This window comes from Phocoena sinus, chromosome 16 (genome assembly GCF_008692025.1).
Source record: "Phocoena sinus isolate mPhoSin1 chromosome 16, mPhoSin1.pri, whole genome shotgun sequence".
In the NCBI taxonomy this organism is placed as follows: domain Eukaryota; kingdom Metazoa; phylum Chordata; class Mammalia; order Artiodactyla; family Phocoenidae; genus Phocoena; species Phocoena sinus.
Window position 1 is genome coordinate 69,340,532 of NC_045778.1, and position 21,511 is coordinate 69,362,042.

Below are 21,511 nucleotides of genomic sequence, written 5' to 3' on the forward strand. Positions count from 1 at the left end.
TCACCTGACGTTGCTATTTAAAAGCTACGCGGAGGAAAGCGGGTTTTACCATGCTGTTTGTAGATGGGTGGTTTTCGGTAAATGTTGATCCCTTGATCTGTGGAAATGAAAAGCAAAGGTGTGTGATTATGGGGAGCCATCCACCGATGGGAAAAACAGATCAACCAAGAGGCAAACCAAACTGAAGATTCTCCAACAAAAATAACCCAGAAGGTTAACTTTTGTATTACAAAGATTGAGGTTACTGGAAGAAGAAATTACAGGAATGAGTGAATTACTATAGACATGTGACATGGAATCCTTTGTAATACATCTTAGGATATAGAGAGATGTCATTCACTCATGAGCCATTTATTTCAAATATACACTTCACTAAAAGTGGGGTTAAAACAGGAAGAAATGCAAGCAGTGCAGATACTGTGATGGTGAGGAAGACATAACCAGTTTGGGGAAGATCCCCAAATTGCTACTGTCTCGAAATTGAGCTCCCAGTAGAGACCAGTGGCTCAATTTACTTTTCAACTAATGAGTGGAACAGTGGAAAGCGATGTAGTGAAAATTAAGAGTATATTTTTGTAAAACATAGAAACAACTTTTAGGTGCGAGGCTAGTCTGATGTATTGACAGGATGTTTGACAAAATCCTAGTTTGTATAGGCCAAATTTTACAAAAGAAAGGAAAAGTAAAGAGATGCCAAATATTATTCATATATTTATATAGAACCCCATTTGATTATGCAACCATTAAACTTTGACTGCAAATACTCAGTAGGTTTCAAAAGGTTTCCCCAGAATCTTGGGCACTGGATCCTGGTTGGGCATTCTTTATGAAAAAAGTTGCAAACATACAACACTGATTTTCAAGGTTCGATGAAACTTCATTTATATGTATTTTTTAAAGGCAGTCCTATCTCAGTGGTATGAATCCCATTGAACTTTCCTCTGTTCAAACTTCTAGGTAAGTTTGGAATGCAAAAGAGAAAAACTACTACAGATTCCAAATATGTATGCTAACGTTAACATAATGGGTAATGTATTAAACCACTTTCAGTAGCTAAAAGAAGCAAAACAATGTACTTCTGATGGAAAAATAATATCATGACTTCTGACGGCCAATCTTGCCTTCACAAAGATTGTGAGCTGACCCTAAATATTAAGATACTGATGGGTTCTGATTTTTCCAGTTCCTGATGGCAAATTACTATTTGTACCATGACAGCAAAGCTTATAGCACCAAGCCTAAATTGCAAGATGTCTTTGTGGGCTACGGAGGTGGTTAGTTAATTACACACTGCAGAAAGACCCTCCAAATGACCCAATTTTTCAGCTCCCTGAAAAGTCCATAGAAAGAATCTCCACACTGGAGACAAACAGATAAAATAAAAGTACTCTCAAGAACACTGTGGTTCAGTCTTTAGGCTGAGAAGGTAACTAGATTGCCATTGTGTTAGACAATGACACTAAACCACAGAGGGGTATCTCAGAAGGTACTAACATAAGGGTAAAATTAAAATTTTTGTCAAAACAAGACAAAACAAAGCAACTCAACCCTTATTCCTTCACCCTCTGCCTCCCATCCCCCTTCAAAAATTTTAGAGAAAATGTAAACCTTCAATACAATCCTGGCACCTCCCACACAAAGCTTTTGAAAGGCCCTCTAGGTCGGGTCCTGCAATTTAGGGTTTGTCGGCTGTGAGCATCTCAATTAAAAGAGCATGAGAAATGGAGACGAGACAGAGGCGACAAGGCTACATTCTGCACGGTGACAGGACACCAAGACACAGACCATGTCAGCTCCTACCTGGAACATGGAAATGTTTAGGGGCCTGAGCGTAAGTTGGAGTGAGAGGGCGGCTGTCTGGCCGATAAGGGAGAGGGGAGTTCCGGCCGCTGGATGGCTCATTGCCTCCAATGAGAAGAATGGAGAAAACAAAATGAGAGAAGGGAGAGCAAGAAAGAAAACAAAGCTAGCATAATAAAAATTCAAAATGAACAAACCGGAAGGAGGTACATCAAAAAGGAGAAACCAAAGAAACAAACTCAGTTCATCAACTCGGCTCACAAAGGTGACTGGTATAAGGTTGAATTATCCAAAAGAGAGATTTGCGTTCAAGTGGAACTAGGTTAAAAGCGGTGAGCGGTAAGATGCATCATTCCAATGGCATGCGGTTGAAGGCTGTGAGCTGGCAGCAAACTGATTAGATGGAAAGTACATTAAGAAGAATGGAAAGTCACTTGCTAATGATTCAGGGTCAGTCGTCAGATGGTTTACAACCCAAGCATGTAAAGGGGTGGGATATGCAAACCCAAAAACAATCACTTCCAGGCACAATGGCAGAGGCTGGCAATCAGAATCTATTTCTCTGAATGGGAGGCTGAGTCTGGGAACCTGTGCGGTCCTTCCTTTGAGCAACACAAAGTGCCTTCATTGCAGCCTATGTTTCTGTTGCTTCACTTTGAAATACACACAGTAGAGTCAGACCCCTTTCTTCCAGGTACTTTGGGACCACTTATACTTCTCTCTACCTTTCTCTTAAAAGAGGCTCTACCCAGTCTAAAAATTCCATCAGTGAGACATTTATTAAGCATCTACTATGGCTGGGCAGTGAGCTTCGATTGAGGCTAAGTAGGTGAATAAGATGTGGTGCCTGGCTGCAAGGGGCCTGCTCAGGGTCTACCTAAGGAGACAGACTTATAAGCAACAAGTACACGTAATACCACATAAGTGCTTACTCGGGGGTATGTGAAAAATTCTATGGCACTCACGTGAAGGTACCATTGATTTTTCATAAAGGCTACAGAAAGATGCTAGAATTGAGTTGGTCATTGAAGAGTAAGCTCACCAGGTGGATGGGTGGCTGGAGGGGTGAGAAGGTCCAGATTCTAGGGAGCTGGAACATCACGGGGAAGGAAGGGCCACGGTGTGTGGGAGCAACAGGACGGGCCTCTGTGGCTGGGCAGCACGGCGTTCTTGGAGGTGGGAGTGGGGAAGAGCCTGCAACGTGCTGCTGGGCTTGGCTGCAAAAGCCTTGAGGACCCCCCCCCCATAGCCACCATCATTCCCTCGGATAAGAACTGCAGGGTGAACTGAGACTTGTGCAAAATCGGAAAGAGATCAGCTCTTACCCTACTGTCCTCCTTCCCCACGACTGAGCGAACATCCGTGCAAGAACACACCAGAAGATACAGGACTATCAAAAGTTAATGAATTAGTAAGGTAATTACTTTTATGATTGAGTTGTAAAGGTTCTTTACATATTCTGGATAACAAGTTTCTTATCAGACATATGATTTGCAAATATTTTCTCCCACTTTGTGGTTGTCTTTTACTTTCTTGATAGTGTCCTTTGAAGCACAGAAGTTTTAAATTTTGATAAAGTCCAATTTATCTATCAGTTAAGGCTAACAATTTTAAATAAATCACAGATCTTCAGAAAATAGAGCAGGAGTCAATTTTTTTTTTTTTTTTACTTTGTCGTAAATTTTTTTTTTAATTGAGATATAACTGACATAAAACATTATATTAGTTTTAGGTGTACAAGAGCCAATTTCTTCAAGTAAATCAAACTGTTCTAAATCTGGCCAGTAATGCATGAAAGATGTCAATTGCTGGAGTCTCAAAATAACATGTTCAATAGGGTTTTAATATTTTGATATGTATAGTTTTAGATAACCAGAGCACAGATCTGTACCAAATGGGCAGTAAGACATTCCGAATATGAGATCTGAATTTGTTACTGTCTCAGATTTAGAGTCCAGGTTTTTGGTTATCATGTTCTAAAACTTTTGTCCTTTTTTCTTTTTTTGTTTCAAGAGTCAGTTTAGCATCTGGCTCCCAATATATCATAATGCTGACTTTACTAAAGTGAGATAGTAGCTCCTAAAAATTATGAAGCTTCACCTACAGCCACTGATCTATTAAAAAGCTCATTTAAAGAGAAAGTGACCTCATTTACTATCACTCTCCTAAAGAGAAATAACCAGCTCATGTCTGAAAAAATTAATATAAAAAACACAGGTAGGGGCTTCCCTGGTGGCGCAGTGGTTGAGAGTCCGCCTGCCGATGCAGGGGACACGGGTTCGTGCCCCGGTCCGGGAAGATCCCACATGCCGCGGAGCGGCTAGGCCCGTGAGCCATGCCGCTGAGCCTGCGCGTCCGGAGCCTGTGCTCCGCAACGGGAGAGGCCACAACATTGAGAGGCCCGCGTAACGCAAAAAAAAAAAAAAAAAAAAAAAAACACAGGTAGAGGCAAGCAGGGGAAGGAAGAATACAGTTTACGTTTAGAAGAAAATCCCGCTTTAACCCTAAGGCTGAATCAGAGCTAGATCTCATTTACCTCTGTGTGCTCCACACAGTGCCTGGCCACGACTAAGTGCTTAATAAATGTCTGTGAATGAATGACTGAAGTAGGCCAACTAATTAATTCTACAGCAATGAATGACCTAATTTAGTGAGCACCACTGCAGGATCAACCATCATCTTTCTCTTAATTATAGGCAGCCGGATGCTAGGACACAGCAATGGGATCACAATAGTACCTTTTTTCTTTTTTTTAAAAATAGCTTTCCCTAGAGTTGATCCTTAATAACCCCAATTTAATTGTTTCACTCCAGAAGAATTCTTTACTCCTACAAACATTAGAAATTATTCACAAGAGTAATCCATAATTAAAAAACAGAATAATTCTTGTGGGCTATTCTCAAAGGAAGTTCTAGAGAGACTCAACTTTCTTGCTTTATTTGAGTTTTTTTCTGAAGACCTTGCCTATCTTGAACACTGGTGCTACTGCTTTGAAACCATACTGCTCCCTGCCCTTAATCCTGCACCTCTAACCTTCCTGTACTTGTAGAACATCAGATTTTCGGGGGCGAGAAATGTTCTCACAGGTTTTGTTTATAATATCCAATCAGATGAAACTCCATTAAATTTGTTCTGACAGTTACTAGCCAGGGTCACGCACACACAAAAATAGCTGCATATATGGGACATCAAGGTTTAAGGCCATTAGAATTAGCACTTGCCCAAGTATTCTATCATTAAGATGCTCTGCTGCCCAGTGGCAGTAGAAACCCATCACTTCCATGGTTGACGGCTCTCAAAGGCTATGGAATGACTGTCTGACTTCCCAAAGGGTGTATCCTGGCTGAATGCTGTCTCCAGTTGGGCAGAGTTTTTTACCTAGCAGCATATCCTCGGCAACCACCGACCTTTCTAGTGGCTAGAAAAGACGCTAGTATGTTCAAGTCTTTGTAAGTAGATTTAACTCTATAATCATTTAAAATCTCCCAGGAGACATTTGAAAACACTAGGTAAACAGCTACTCAGCAACACACCATCTAAGTGATCCTGCATAGTATGGTTTCTACACATCACAACGGCTCGTTGGGGAAAAGGTCTCAGGGTACATAACGTTGCTAGGTACCAAATTCTTAGTCCTTGAAATGCGAAAGGCATTAGAAATTTTGGCATTAACAAAAAAATTCTCAAGATGAGGCCTTTTCTAAGTTAAACACCCTTTCTTTAAGTGATAAAACGTTTCACTCTATCCTGGATGGAAATGACTGATGAAGGCCCTAAAAGGTTATTTTCGTGCTTAGTTCATTACTCAGGCAAAGTGATGTATAAGCCATCAGATGAAACATCATATACGGAAGGTATCATCGTCATCATCATCATCTAGCAGCCTGGTGTTGACACTGTTTAAAAATAACATAATAGTGTATATATCATATAATAGTGTATATATCACACTCATAGCCATTTTGTTCCTTTAAATAAGTCCTTGCGTTGGTTCATCTAAGTTGTTAGTGATCTCAGCTCCTGGGGTGAGAAGCTACTGTATATATAGATATACATTTCTTGGTCTTCATTTTCCGCTCCTTCCAAGTCAGCCCAATAGGCCAATTTTTCAGTCCTTGGGAGATCATTCACTGGAAGGATTCCCACTGTACTTAAATTCAAACGCTCTGTCCAACTTTTATTCTTCTTTTCGCCACCATGAGAGCCTCAGTGACAAATTCTAAGACAAGTCAATCTAAATGGCAATGCTTGTGTCTGCTGTGGGAAACGGCTGGCAACACTTAGCTTCTGGACTCTAAGGGCTTATGTTCCAAAATATAAATTCTGAGGGGACCTTAAAGTTGGCAGCAACTAGAATGTCATGACAGAGTTTCAAGATTACTGGTCCTTGTCTAAAGCTTCAATAAACGTTATGGTTTCCTTCAGCAAGTGTCAAATACATATTTGCTTCATAGCAACTCATATCTATGGCAAAACAAGGAAGATTTCTTTCAAAGAGACTTAATATATGTAGCCCTCCTGTTTGCAAATCTGATTCATGGACACAGAAGGAAATATCTAACAGTATTTCAAAGGGAAAGGAAGAGAAACTGTGCAAACATGGCACAAAACCCAAAACAAGGTGAAAATAGTTTTTCCAAATAGGCATGCACTTGTCCAAATGGCCCAACAATGATATACTGATATAGAATGAAGCTGCAAGGAAGGTCAGAGAACAGAAATAAAAAACACAGTGGAAAACGAGATGGGCATTACAGAAAATGGATGGGGAAGCCAATGAGATAGAGAGAAAGCTGTTGATGTGCATCTCAGCTCTACACCCATGCAGGTGTCCTCAGCTCTGTGGACCCTGAGGGCCTGGGCCACATGCGTCTGAAATAAGGGCCAAGAATTGGACTTGGGCAGTGGGAGGTGGGCTTCTGGCTGCCAGAGGGGCAAGGGGACCCCTGCTTTCAGCTACACCTTCCTGAGATGGACATCCTACCCTGGGGTCCTCAAGCTCCTTGGCTTACATTTGTTTTAAAAATAATTTCCCTGAGATTGCAAAACAAGCTCCAAGATAAAGAGTGAATGTTCAAATGAAGAGCCATGGAAAACCCTGGGAGACTTTGCTCTTTAAAGATATCTTAGATGTGTTTCTCTAATGGCCATACGTTCCCCCTGGACTGGAGAGGACTTTCATGTAAACGGATACGTGTCTTTCAAAATAACTAAGACGTAATTCTTTGCAGAACCCGTATTTAGCTATTCAACTAAACTAGGCTTTTAAAGCAATATCTTTAATATACAAATTCTGCATGATTGATTTTGTAGTTTAGCAAAAAGCTGATTTTAAAACAAAGCATATACTGTTATGCACATTATATTTTGTATCTGAAGTATATAAACTATTTCATCTGAACAAACTGTAGGCATATATCCAGTAAAAAGAAAATGGGAGAGAGACCGTTAGATATTTTTTAAGCGTAAGCTCGAAGTAACAAACTATTGCTTTCTATAATTTAAACCTATACTATTTGACTGTGTACTTCGAATTCAGACTGAAAAAAGAAAAGGTTGTGTATCTACACTTTTAATAAAGCACGATTTAGGCACACCGAAGTACTGTAATTTTCCTAACCACTTATTATTTCTATTGAAAAGTTAATTTTGTAGTTTAAATGCCTGAAAGTAGCTGTTTGTCTTGGCTTCCATAAGAATGCAATTTCCTAGTTAAAAAGAGTTGGAAAATAAAAGTTTGCTTTAAAAATTATACTTCGTGTATAACATTTAGACCGAAACACACCCCCCTCATAGGAACGAGGGATGGGAAGGCTTGGGGTCTATCTAGTCCTGGTGCTGCCACTTCCTAGCTGTGAGTCCTTGGCCGGGTCACTTAACCAGGGCCTCAGCTCTTCATCCATCCCCATGCCTGCCCCCTGCTACTTTACTTCATAGGGCCGCTGTGAAGAGTGATGGACTGATGCAACCGGAAGTGCTCTAAGAACACCATGCCAAGGGGGAAATCACAGAGGGACCAGAGTTGAGTGCTCACTACACACCAGGGCATTTCACCTTGCCAACTACAAACAGGTGCTTGCCATGTACCTCTATAAGGATGAAATCGTGAGCCGCAGCAGCTGCTGACCTTCAACACCCCCTGAAAGGAGTTCAGGGTGGAGATCAGGAACGAGGCACTCTGTGCTCTGGGAAAAACTGACAGGACAGGTCTTCAGAGAGTCAGATACTTTCAGGAGAAGATTTTATGAGCCCAATTCTTGCATCTCCTCCTATCTAGAAAAGCACTAAAATCCTTCATGGTGACATCTGCTCCTCGAGACTAGCAGAATCCTTCTGCAAAAAACACGTGCTTGACTGCATGTACTCTCCCTTCACCAGAATCACATATATACTGACCTTCCCCCTACCTCTCTGGAGCGGTTTCTCAGAGCTATCTGCAGTGCTGTCTCCCGGGCTATAGCCCTCATTTTGCCCCAAATAAAATTTAATTCACAGCTCTCACGTTGTGATTTTTTTTTTTTTTCAGTCGACAACCTCACACACCCCAATACCCTAGGAGAGGTTTCATAGATGAGGCAAGTGGCACTCAAAAGGTTAAGTCTACAATCCAAGGTCCCATAGCTAGCATGTGACAGAGATAATATTCAAAGCCGGGACTCCAGTGTCCACATGGGTGCCCATCTCGCCATAAGGCTGTGCACAAGCACGAGGTATTGAGTCTTGATATTTTGTGATGTGTTATTTGTATAAACTCTGTATAACTTTATAGGGTACATGACATTTTTCTTCCTACACAAAGTAGCTTTCTGAAAGATGAAATATATAATAACCGAATAAGGCAGTTTACATTTTGATGAATTAAAAAATGTATTTTCCCTTGCATATTAGAAACAAAGAAACAAAAATCTTAATTTGGCCAAGGGCTTCTATATTAAAGTCTCTTTAAAATACATCTCTGAAGTTTTTTTCAATAATTTCTTATGGTTTTATAGACATTCTCTAAAGTATCATCTTGACATCTAAATAATAAAGGTCTTTCCTCCCCCAAATACTAATTAGCAGTAATAATTTTAAATAACCTGTCAAGAATTTTAGAAAGTGCTGCACCTGCTGAAAAATTCCTTTGCTAGTGGCAAACGGTATGTGTCTTCAAATAAGCTTGTCAGCAATGTTATTTTTACAGCACAGAAAATGCTAAAATCGCATGCTTGTAAAACGACTGCAAAGGAAATTCAGTCAAAGAGCACAACATTTAGGCTGCCTGAGAAAGTGTTAGTGACGTGAGCTCTTGGAACTCGGGGTTAGAATCCCTTCGGTCTGTCTTAAGACCCATGACAACATCTGTGCTTGCCTGCTACTCCCTCCTTAAGGTATTTTCTTTGGTTAATTTGGTTCAAATCAAGACTACGGAAAAAGCATCCTCTGGGAGCTCCTACTTATTTTAAATTATGGCTCCTACTTATTTTAAATTTGGGGCTCTTGGCTCGATTGAGAATGGCTACGGAAACATAACAGACAATGAGAACAATGGGAACGGCATAGAGGGAAGGGCAGAAATGGGCAGGAACAGAAAACAGAAGGCAAAGTCCCTGTTCTCCATCATGCAGAAATCAGGACAGGTCAAAGGAAGATTACTCTAAGGGTTGTCTCAAGGAGATAAATTTAAGTTACGTTGCCATAGATCTTTCATACCGTCCAAACATTTTAATACTGTTACATGGTTAAGTGGCTTATCACCATTAAGACAACTTTGGAACCCCTGTTGCTGAATACTGTTGTGTTTTGCTGAGCCATAACACATATGAAAACCAGGAAGATTCCCCAGATATATATTATATTTTGCTTTTGACCAGAGAAAACCAAAATAATAATATATATTTTTCTTAAGCAGTAGATAACAAATCTCAGGGTCTCAAACATATTTCCTGTTTCTTCATCTAGAGCCCTTTAGAAATGACATATTTCTCCTAACGAGAGATGCTATGCCAGTTCTAAGACACGGCTGGGTGTAGTCATGACACACGCAGGCATGCTGAGAAGTCCAAAGCTCAGAGCTGACTCTTGGAGATGCACCTTATTAGCCTTCCCCGGGTGCTAATAAATCTCCGCTATGCAGGGTGCTGCCTGGAGAAGCCTGCCTCCTTACCTTTGATATGGGGAAGGAAGTGGTGTCGGAAAGGGGAGTTGGGGCGGGAGTCGCTGTGGCCGGAGCTGAGGCTGCCGGTGTGCAGGAAGGACCTCTGCACACCAGGAGACAGCAGCTCTGTGCAGCAAGGATCAGGGGCAGGACACGGTGCAAACAGAAAAGAAGAGCACAAATTAACACACGAGCAGGGACAACACCATCGTTCCAAGGGAGAAAAAAAAAAAATAAAGAATGTTAATCAAGAGTCTGAAAAAGGAGGAAGGAAAAGGGGTTAAGAAGGCACCTACAAAGGGTTACACAAAGTGGGGAGAGTCTGCAAACAGGTTCAGGTCAGTACAGAGTTCATTCTCCGAGGATAAATGGTTTTAGTGGGAGGGAACGGCCACCAGAAGGTTCTGTCAGGATGACACCAGCTACCACTGAGCCAGGACTGGGCACGTCACTTAGACTCCACCATAGCTGTTTTTAAAAGGCACCTGACAAAACAGAACCCTCTGAAACACATGTACAAAACCGACAATCATTTCAAGAACCTTGCAAAGAAATACTTATATGTAAGGGTCAGATTCTTTGTTTTTTAAGCTGCAAACGTCTCCTACTGCAAGTTTAATTTTACTTTTCCTGTGTAGAAGGGAAACCTGTCTGTATCCCCTGGGTAGCAAAGAGCTACCTGTGATCCTGAGAATTGGGTAGTGGTGACACCAGGGGAGCTGGAAACTCAGTTATGGACCATTAACCTAAGCCCAGACCTAAGGACGTGCGTCATCCTCTGGTATCTAGAACGTGTGGAGTGGATACTCTGAGGTGCTCTGTGCTGACCATGACTATGCTAGCAGAGCCCCATCTCGAAAAATAATTATGAGCCCTAACAACTGACATCACGCATGTCCATAACATATTGTGAAGGGGGAGGAGAAGTGCTTAGAATGGGGAATGTTCTACAGGCTCTTGGCATCAGAACCATGACTAGAACAGAGGAAAACTTTCTACTGCCCAATGAGGACATGACCTTTTAGGGAAACAATGTCCCTGGCTGACCACTCCCTTGCTATCCAGGGATTCTCTCGAACAACAATTTCCCAGTGAACTTCGCATCATTCTGATAAGGGTACGGCTGCAGTATCAGGGTATGCCCATACGTAGGGGTGGTGGCATAAAGGATTTCTCATCACCCAGACAGAAAATGGCATAAATCCAAACCCAGAAGTAAAATGAATATCACTGTACATGAAAAATAAAAGGAATTTCTTTCCTGAAAATTTTTCCTTTAACGTAACTCAACAGATACTGAGTAAATATTTGAGTCTAGAGAAAACTAGACTTTATTGAAGGATCAAAAAGTAAAAATTTAATCCTCTACAAGCATTAAATCTATGGCTTTAAAGAGAAGATTGCAGCCTTTTTACATTCTGTTCATTTCCTTTGGTTTATATTTTATAAAATACGTTAGCATATGAATGGGCTTATTCTCATCAGCCTACACAGAAGCAAGAGGCTTAAGATGAAGTCTTCATAGACATATATCAACACCAAGTTTGTTTAGAAGGACAAAATCTTCCTTGGTGAATCTGTTTCTCAGGAATCCTCGGTCTGTGCTGGGATCCCCATGCTTTTTCTCCTCTACATAGGAGATACCCACTAATAGTAAAAGGGGCTACATTCTGCCGAGATAAAGGTAAATGAGGTCCACTACTCTTAATATTCTCCATCATAGCACACCGCTAGTGCTTTTATATTTTCCAAGTCTGATGCAAAATCTTAGGTTGGAAGGCATCTTAAAAGTTACCAAATACAACCCCGAGGTTGTATATGAGACTTCTTTCTAGCAGGTTCTTAACCAAGCATGCTTAGTAATACCATGTGCCCGGATGGGGGAAACATAATAAACTCACGAGTAAATGACTAATACTGGATTTAGATTTTAGATAAGCCTAAAAGGCACATCACCGTATTTTCTTTTGGAGATCTCCATTTTAAGTCTCAAAGTGCTGAGATTTTCTTCAAGTCTAAAAAACCCAAAAAACCTCCTTTGCTTCTAGGTGTTCACTGTCAAAATGTAATTATTTAATAAGTCATAATGAATATAACCATAAAATGACTCTTGTTTTGAGAAAAGAAATAACACAAACTACAATGGAATAGGAGTTTGCAATTTTTTCTGGGAGAGGGGCAGATAGATTTGGCAGCCAGATTTTTAAATATGCTATCAGCGGTGGGGAAAACAATCACATAGAAACACGGATGACTCTACAGAGAGTGAATCCCGGGAACAGGTGCCCTTACCAGGTCTGTGAAAATGCTGGGGAGAGCGAGACGTGGTTGGAGTGTAGCTGTGACGGCTGTACACAGGGGAGTTGATGGAGCCCTGGCTGGTGGACCGGTGGATCATCCGGTCCCGCCCATCCTGGTACCCCTGGAAGCAAGTGCGAGAAAGTGGGAGCACAAGGCATACATGCAGGCTGTTGTCAGGTTCAAGTGAAATCAAGTTGCACCAAAGTCACCCAGGAACTATCCCGTCTACCTGTTCATGTATACACTTTAGGGCCATATTCCTTAAATAGGTATGCAAACAAGCATTCCACGGTTAGTGCTTTTTGTTCAAAACCTATAGTGCTTGCCTTTACCAAGATTTTAAGATGTATAAAGGATAAACTCCAGTGTTGATAGAGCTCTGGGAAAAGAGGGAATAATTCCAATGACCACGCTTATATTGTGCTTTTCAGTTTTACGAAGTCTGTTCACATAGGTTGTATCATCAGATCCGCATCGTAAAGAAGGTAGAACACATGGTATCACCTCCCTTCTTCACAAATGCAGAATGTTTCAGAAGGTTCCACGCAGGTAAGAGACCCGTGTGCAGGTGGAGCCTGCTTCAGAACCAGCCTCCTGACTCTCATCTCATCCCTGGATCCAACCACCAACCCACACCATCCATGCTGTTGATCTGGTGATGTTTTACGTCGATTTTCCTGGAGAACAAGCCTGTGGTGGCCTCAAATCAAGTAATTCTACTTCTACTTTAGGAAGCAAATTCCAAAAAGAAAAAAAAATTTTTTTAAACGACCTTTAAGTGGAAAAATTTCCTCAGACATTTATAATGCCACCATTTATAAAGACAAAACTTTGTATTATGTGCTCAACAAAACTGGGGAATAATTAAGTTATGGCATATCAATTTAATGGGATACAATAGCACCACCAGTCTGTCACCATGTCCAAATCTAGAAAAGAATATTGTAGGTATAAAGTATAAAAAAAATCATACACACACAAACATAACATGAAACTTTAAAAGAATTAGGAGAGTACAAGGAACGTTTTACATTTTAGGGATTTGTTGCCCTATGAAGTTTCTACTAGCACAATAAAAATAAAAGTTTGAAAGAATGCATGAAAAAGGACTAAATTAAAACCTTGAAAACTATGGACGTGCGCAATTTGAGAGCAAGAGGCAAAAAAACTTTGATTTGATCCTAGTTGTGGCTGTAACAATAAATTAAAACAACAACAAAACAAAATTCCCCCAATAATGTGCCTCAACCTATTATTACTATTTCTATTATTGACAAGTGGTCAATAATAGAAATTAATTCTTCATAACTTCAGTTGAAAACGATCAGAATATTCATAGAAATTAGTTATTCATAGCACTCGGTCATAAACCACAATACTACAGAGATTTTACCATCTCAAATTATAGTGATTACCTAAGATCAGGCCAGTTTTATATAGACTATCCAGACAGTTACTTAGCTTTAAGACGAGACGGCTGATTTTATTTATTAATTATTATTATTATTTTTAGAAGGGGATAGACCTAACCCCTGAGGAGTTTGCTCACTGGATCCATAAGGAAATACAAAATAATAAGAAGCACACTGAACAAACAATCCCTTGATTATCATTACCTGTAATAGCTTAAATGAAAGTGCTGGGTTAGACCTGGACCATGCTCAGATTTGAGGTGGTCTGACCTTAGGCCACCCTCCAAGGGAAAAATTATGCTGGGACAACAGAAAGTGCCTCTAAGACCTCTGGCCACCAAGCACCTCTGTTACTGTGGGTGACAGCAAAACCAAGACACTCCTAGGATCAGGGGTATAGTGTGAAGGGGCTGTTTCATTTTATAGAACAGCATCAACAGCTTCCCGAAGAACCTTTAATAAAATGGGTTTTGGGAGCGTCACTAATTTGGGGGCTCTGTCTTTGGTGCTGGGTGCTGCAGAGGGGAAGAGCATGTCTGGGTTGATAGGGGACCCATGGCTCACTATGGAACCATCACTGACAGCTCTACGTGATCCAGATACTCAGGAGGTTATTCCCGAGGGAACAGCCAGCCTGGTGGACTTGATAAAAGTCACTGTAAGGTCCGTCTACCCTGAGAGGGGGGACAAGACTCTTGATTTTAGACTAAGAGAAGTGGCCTCCCATGAAGATGGCTATGCTGACAGAAACACCATGACCACTGCTGGTCATTTCAGTCATCAGTAGGTTAGGATTCAGATCAATCAATTACAGATGAGAGGAGAGAGTCCAACCTCGGGACAAGGGGCCCCATTCTCCACTCTCTTTCCTACCACTCAGACGTGCAGGGTAAGGCTGGTTTTATTCCCTAGTCTCCATTTAGAAAGAAATTTACTTCTGGGTCTCACAGTCATATCTTACACGTAAGGAATCCTACATTCATCATTATCTTGTACACGGGTTTTCTGTCCTTTTGCAAAAATGTGAGTCTAGGAATGGTCCAAGTAACTCCCCAATTCCACCCATTATAATTTCCAAAAATGGTACTTACTTCTGCTGATGGAGTAGGAGACAAAGTCCTTGGAGACTAGAAGAGTAAAAGAGAATTAAAGTCACAACGTTTATTATTAGCTCATTTTCAGTTTTAATTAGAGTTGCTTATCAGAATCACCTGGAAACATTATTCAAGATACACATGCCAGCACCTCTGCCCATTCCCCGTCTTCTGATTCAGTAAGTTGAGAGTGGGGCTCAGACAGGTACACAAGGACAAAGCTCCCACGAGACTAGGGCACATGTCTCTGCTTAAGACGCATGGGTTTTGGAAATATGTTGCGATGCTTTAGGTGATTAACTTAGAGAAATTGGAACTACTTCCCCTATATGCTCAAACTATGCTGTTTACTACTATGAGTTACAGTGTCTACTGAAACACACAGTTTGGTAAACACAGTAGTAATCACCTGATATGTTATGATGACCAGGTCTGTGGCGTCCTCCCCAGTGGCCTTGCCAACCTCAACACCATTCACCTTCTGGCTTTCATCTTTCCAGGCACACAGGCTTCCTCAGGGCAGTCAGCAGACCAACCCCTCTGTCACCTCAGGGCCTTTGCACTTGCTGTACCCGCTGCCAGCAGTGCTTTCCACTCAGACACCTGCAGGGCTCACTCCCCATCCTCAGTGAGGTCTCTACTCAAATGCACTACCACACAGTAACTTCCGTGAGCCTCCTGCTTAGAGTAGCAACCCGGCCCCGGCATGCTTTCTCCTTACTCAGCTTCATTTTCCCTCACAGCTCCATCACCCTTTAAAATTATGTTATGTATCTGTCTGTTTATTATGTCTCCCACATTACACTGCAAGCTCCATGAGGGCAAGGACTCCATTCATTTACAACCAAGTATTCCCAGCGACTGGAGCAGCTCTTGGCACATATTAGGTGCTCAACAAATATTTCCTAAATGAATGACCGAAATGTTTATGATTAAAATGCAAAAAGCTTTCAAACAGAAATGAAATGCAAACAAAGCATTCTGAAGAACAGGGCCAGTGGTGGATTTCTGTTTTGGAATTTGCCCTTTTTTCCCAAATTTACAAGAAGCTGCTGGCTCTCTTGCACTCCAGACTTCCTTGAGCCCCATGGTCTGGTTTGATCGGCTTTCTGGAGGCACAGATGGCTACACAGAACTTCAAGCTTACTCCTCCAGGTTTCTAAAATGGCAGTAGATGGATTCTCTGGAAGAAGTGTTAATAATTAAAGGAATAAATAAATAGCTTGCAAACTTGTCTAAGTTGCAAGATCCATGCACTGGGGAAGAGCTCATGAATACGGCTGATCAGAGGGCCTCCTTGCACCCACACTTTATGCTCAGAGAAACCCACAGGCCTCATTCTAGGCTATGATGGTAACAGTGCTGATTATGATGGCAGCCAGCACTTTTGCTGAGCACTTATTACGTGCCAGGTATTGTTGTAATCTAAATATTTCATTTAATCCTTACAAAAAACCTCTAAGGTAGGTATTACCATTATCTTGAATTTACAGATAAGGAGACTGAAATACGTAATTTTTCCAAAGTCATATGGAGAGGAAAAATCAGTCTAGTTCCAAACCCAGGAACTTTCACTTCAAAGCTCAAACTTTTGGGCCCAGAACACCAAAAAGCAACTCACCTCCCCTTGCTTGTGTGACTCGAACCCTAGGAAATTCTCATACACTTGCTCAAGGACCAGCCCCTATGCACTCTGCTCAGGACCCTTCCTTTGCCCCTTATCCTCTCCGAAGCTCTGCCACCCAAATGCAATTGAACCCCCCAGACCAATCAGCCTGCTCTTGAGAGGGGCTGCAGATGCAGTTACAGGGGCATGACCACTAGGTGGCACTACATGAAAACAGACACCACTTCCTGCCCAAAGGACCATTTCAATGCAGAGCCATGCTCCAGAATACTGTGTGTGTGTGTGTGTGTGTGTGTGTGTGTGTGTGTGTGTGTGTAATTAAAAATACAGACATGATTATGAAACAATAAATATTATACATACATTATTGAGAATAAATTAAACAGAATTGCCACGTTTTCACGAACTTTCTTCATCTAAGATCTTAAAGCACTGTGATGTTACAGATTATTGGTTTTAGCCTTGGTTGAATGACTGATTTTGGTCCACTACTTGGGAAACACCTCTCTGAGTGGACTCAAATCAGTCTGTAGATGATTCCAATTTAAAAAACAAAAGGGGAAAAATTTAGAGTGAGTTGAATAGGCCAGGGGAAACAGACCAGAGCCCATGAGGCCTAGGGGACAGAGAGGGGACACTCACCAGGGGCTGAGGCTGAGCTCCAGCCTGTGGACCATTAATGTTGGGAGAGTATTAATAAGCCCCAAGAAGACAGGTAAAGACAACAGTAGTAGCTGCCATTTTCTGAACATTTACCACGAGTCTGGCTCTCTGCTAATTGCTTTAATAATTAGTTAATGTAGATTAGCTTTAATAGATGATAAATTATCTAGATATATAGATAATTAATCTTTAATAGATAGCTTGTTTTATCCTCACTAACGCCCCATGAGGCAGATTCTGTCATTATCTGTTTTACAGACAAAAAAACTAGGATCAGAATGGGTGTCTCATGGTCAAAGTCACACAACCAGCATGTGGACTTCCTGGGTTGAGCCCAGGTAACTTGATTCCAGAAGCCCAGCTCATACCACGGTCCTGTACCGTGGCCCAATTCTCTCTACTTTGTCTTTTCTTGCATATTGTATCTTATGATGCTAAAAACTGCAGCTGTCAAAATTTAGGGGCTGTGATCTCCCTCATGATCCCCATGAATGTACTTCAGCTTGCCCCCAAACCAAGACCCCATTCCCCATCCCATCCCCCCGCGCACCGAGGACTCTCCCTCCCTTATTCCCTCTGCCCAGCTCACAGAGTCTCCCCTGACAACTTCGGCTTCCTTCCCAGCACGCCGGCTCTGCTATCCTACAACCTGGTACTGATGCTTACTCATCCTGCACTGCCGATTTCTGTGGTTGGTCTGCTTCCCTACCTCTCCATACCTCTCCATACCTCTCCAAGGGCAGGGAAGGTGTGATAGGTTTTTGACTACCTCAAATCACCTGGTACAGAAGCCTGCAAACAGTGGGCAACCAAAAGGACCCTCTGATTTATTTTGATTCCAGTCAGCAGTTTTTATACATGTGCCAAAGAGAAATAAGTTGTACCACTCACAACTTCTGGAAATTTATTACCTCTCCCAGGCTCTGCCTCTCCTGTTTGTCATCATAGCCCGAAGAGTAGAAAGGCTCATAGGTAATAAGATCTGGACGTTCAATGTCATAAATTGCCTTGACCTTGGGAATGGCTGCTAAATCCTTGTAATCCAGGATTTCATTGTCCACTTTTGCCTGCCAAAGTTAAACAGAAAGAAAAAATCACTTTGCCGTCTCATCTTCGGGGAACTATGGTTAGCGCATCTCATGTCTTGCTTAAAAAGTGAAAACCTTAAAAATAAACAAAACCCAAAACACTTTGCTTAACATGGTCATACTCTTTATAAAGTTGTCTGTTTAATACTCGCAGACATAGAGAACAGACCTGTGGCTGCCTAGGAGGAGGGCAGTAGGGGGTGGGAAGAATTGGGAGTTTGGGATTAGCAGATGCAAACTGTTATACATAGAATGAATAAACAACAAGGTCCTACTGTACAGCACAGGAAACTATATTCGATATCCTGTGATAAACCATAATGGCAAAGAATATGAAAAAGAATGTATATACATGTATAACTGAATTACTTTACTGTACAGTAGAAATGAACACAACACTGTAAATCAACTATACTTTGATTTATACCAATTTATACCAATATTAATCACATTTTCAAAAAAGTCACCAAAAGCTTAGGAAGAAGTCTATGTAGAATTCATCAAGTAGAGAAGCCTATTTAGGATAATTTCCTAAATTTATTACAGAGAAGGAAAAGCTCAAACAGATGGCCAAAAAAATCCTCCCAGATGGCTAAAACAAGAACTGAATATTTAATAAACTAAATATTTAAAGAGCTCTGTGGCAGAATTTAAAGACACTCAGTATCAGCACTGTAAAATGTATAATTCATCTCCAAATATCTGTATGCAAGTTGGGTACAACAATCTTTTAAGTCCTGCATTGTATCACTGCACTGTACAGGTCATCTACTCGTTCACTCTGTACCGATGGTCACATTCACATGAACACTTGATCACGTGGAGGAAAATGGGATTGAGGTGGCTGATCTACAAGAAAGAAAACTGGATCTCATAACAGAAATACAAATCATTTTGAATTATTCACTTTTGGATTATCCAGTCCATGCTTACCAGCTGCTACCACCCCTGGTCCGGAAGTGTCTCTTCCAGAAGTAGATACTTACATAGATAGTATGACCTGGGGACCCAGGGATACTGGAGCCTGGTCTAGAATAAATGCTCTCGGAAGAAGTCCTGGTAGGCTGTAAAATAAAGAGTGACTTGTAAGATCTCAGACCATGGCTTCAGCATCAAGACTGGTCTAAGTCCCTACAACTTTCCTAAAGACTAAGCTGGTTAAAATGAGAAAGAGGTGTAACTTTTCTGAATATGGGAAAATAGAACATAGAAAGAAAGGCAAATGAGAACTAGTTGTACAATCAGCCTTGAAAATGCATTTCGGGGCTTTTCTTTTTCTCCTTGTCCCGTACAAGGGGACACGTTCAAGCACATTCCGTCTCCATGGCCACAATCCCGGCCCCAGTCACCACCTCTGCTGGTCTGGACTCCTGCAATGGCCTCTCCTCTGGGTTTCCTGCCTTCATTCTCTCCCTCTTCAAATCCACTTGGCACCCAGTGGCCAGAGAGATCTCTGAAGAATACAATTTGGATTGTCACTATCCTGCTTTTGGCTTCAGGGTCCACACAGAATGAAATCACAGCTCCCAGGGCCTCGGGATTTTGTCCCTGCCTTCCTTCCCATCACTCACTACCCACTGTCACTCATAGAACATGGTACATGTCACTGCCTCAGGGTCCTTATCGTTGCTGCTCCCTCTGCCCCAAATGCTCTGATCCCCAATTTTACTTGGTTGATTTTTTTTTCCTCCTTCAGTCTTGGCTTAAATATCACCTCCTCAAAGAAGCCTTCCCTGATCTCTCACTCCAGAGTTGGTGACCTTGTTATTTTCTCTCACAGTATCATTCTTGTTTTTTTTTCTTCATGAATAAAATGTATAATTCTGTATTTGCTGGTTTCATCATTGCGTTAATCTCCCTCACTACCTTTAGTTATGACCTCTGCCCTCAGAGGGTTTATTTTCTCACCACTGTATGTGCCCGATGTTTTACACAGGCACAGAGAAGTCATAAATATTTGTTGCGGGAATGAGCTAGAATTTATTATTTGTAAACAAATACTCAGTTTGTGGATACTTGACTCATGTCAGTTGTGTGTTTTGAGCCTTACCATATGGAAGGTCACTGAGGTAAGGTTAGTGGTCGGCTGCTGGGGAAGGTATAAGAAAGTAGACTTTGTAATAAAGGCTGGAGAACCCTGAGAGTGAGATGGGAGCAAGAAGAATAGGCATGAGCTGAGATTAACTGCCCCCCACCTCTGCTTGGTATGTTCTGGAAAGCTGTGCAAAGAAACCCAAAGGCCTGGTCTTGGAAGATTTGCTCCCCTCCACGCAGCTAGGTCTTGGAGAGGACAATTTATAGAGCTACGTTAGGAATAGGACTTTCCCTCTTTGGTACTGTTTCTACTGATATTTGGTACCTCAAATATGAGTCTAACTGAGTCAAAAAAAACCCTCCTAAAAACAAGGATGTTGCATCACTATGGAACTCACATCTGAAACAAGGAAAGCAAACCCGCCTGGCCAACCAGAAGCAGGCAGTGACAGTAAGAATTCACGAGAGGGCTGGGGTCCGTTGCTCTCGCCAGTGTCCCTGGTATCTCTGAGACAGGAGGGTGGAGGGGGTAGGAGAAAGCACACGGGGTACAGTGGAGGTGTGCCGGGCTTGACACTTCCATCCCTGCCCGCCCCCCAGACGTGCCTCATACAAGCCCTTTCCTCCTCAAGTGACAATTTTCCCATCACAGGCATATCTCAATATGAGAAAATCCTCAAATCTGAGTATAATGAAAAAGAAAGGATTCACATAATAACACTACTCAAAAAGCCCAACTCCTGGACCCATTTCCCAATCAAAATATAGAAGTGACACCACCAAAGTGCAGCCCTCCTTTAAAAAGAGATGCCACCCCTTCAGAAAGCTGAGCCAATAACCATCTCTGTGGGATAATCATTAACTACAGGCCATCCTTCAGCTTCAAGTGGCCAGAATCTAACATTTGCCAAACTCAATATAAAAATGAAACCTCTTATGTAACAACATAAGAATATTAATAGCAGCAAACATTTATTGCCCACTTACTATGTAGCAGGCCCTGTGCTAAGCACTCCCCAGGCATGCGCTCACTTAATCTTCTCAATAACCCCAGGAAGTAGGTACCGCTAACATCATTATTTTATAGATGAGTGAAAAGTCACACACAGGTAGGCAAGTGTCAGGATTTGAAACCAGACACTTCAGAGGCAGAGCCCAAGCTCTTAATCCCTGCGCTAAATTTTCTGCCCATGTCGTAAGGCGTGTGTGGCCGTTTATTTCTCATCAACATGGCTTTGGGACGAATGAGGTGAAAGTAAAAGAAAAATATTGAGATGAACTTGCAGAAAAGAGTGCCTGCTAGCTGAAAATGTTTTTGCTGCCACTTACAAGCTTCTAAGAAGCCTGCAATAGCT

The 21,511-nt window shown here is 41.7% G+C and overlaps 1 protein-coding gene across 4 annotated transcripts in view; it reads right to left on the bottom strand.

Annotated features, from left to right (window-relative positions):
- Positions 1–21,511, bottom strand: part of ABLIM1 (actin binding LIM protein 1) — a 327,977-nt gene that overhangs the window by 18,800 nt on the left and 287,666 nt on the right. For 3 of the 4 annotated variants that reach the window (XM_032607411.1, XM_032607410.1, XM_032607413.1), the window contains 5 exons: positions 19,109–19,186; positions 17,946–18,101; positions 14,742–14,777; positions 12,230–12,359; positions 50–97 (listed from right to left, as the gene is read on the bottom strand). In XM_032607411.1, the coding sequence (XP_032463302.1) occupies positions 50–97; positions 12,230–12,359; positions 14,742–14,777; positions 17,946–18,101; positions 19,109–19,186 (448 nt within the window). Of the gene's footprint in view, positions 1–49; positions 98–1,800; positions 1,906–12,229; positions 12,360–14,741; positions 14,778–17,945; positions 18,102–19,108; positions 19,187–21,511 lie in introns of all 4 variants that reach the window. The other variant, XM_032607414.1, reaches the window with a different exon arrangement.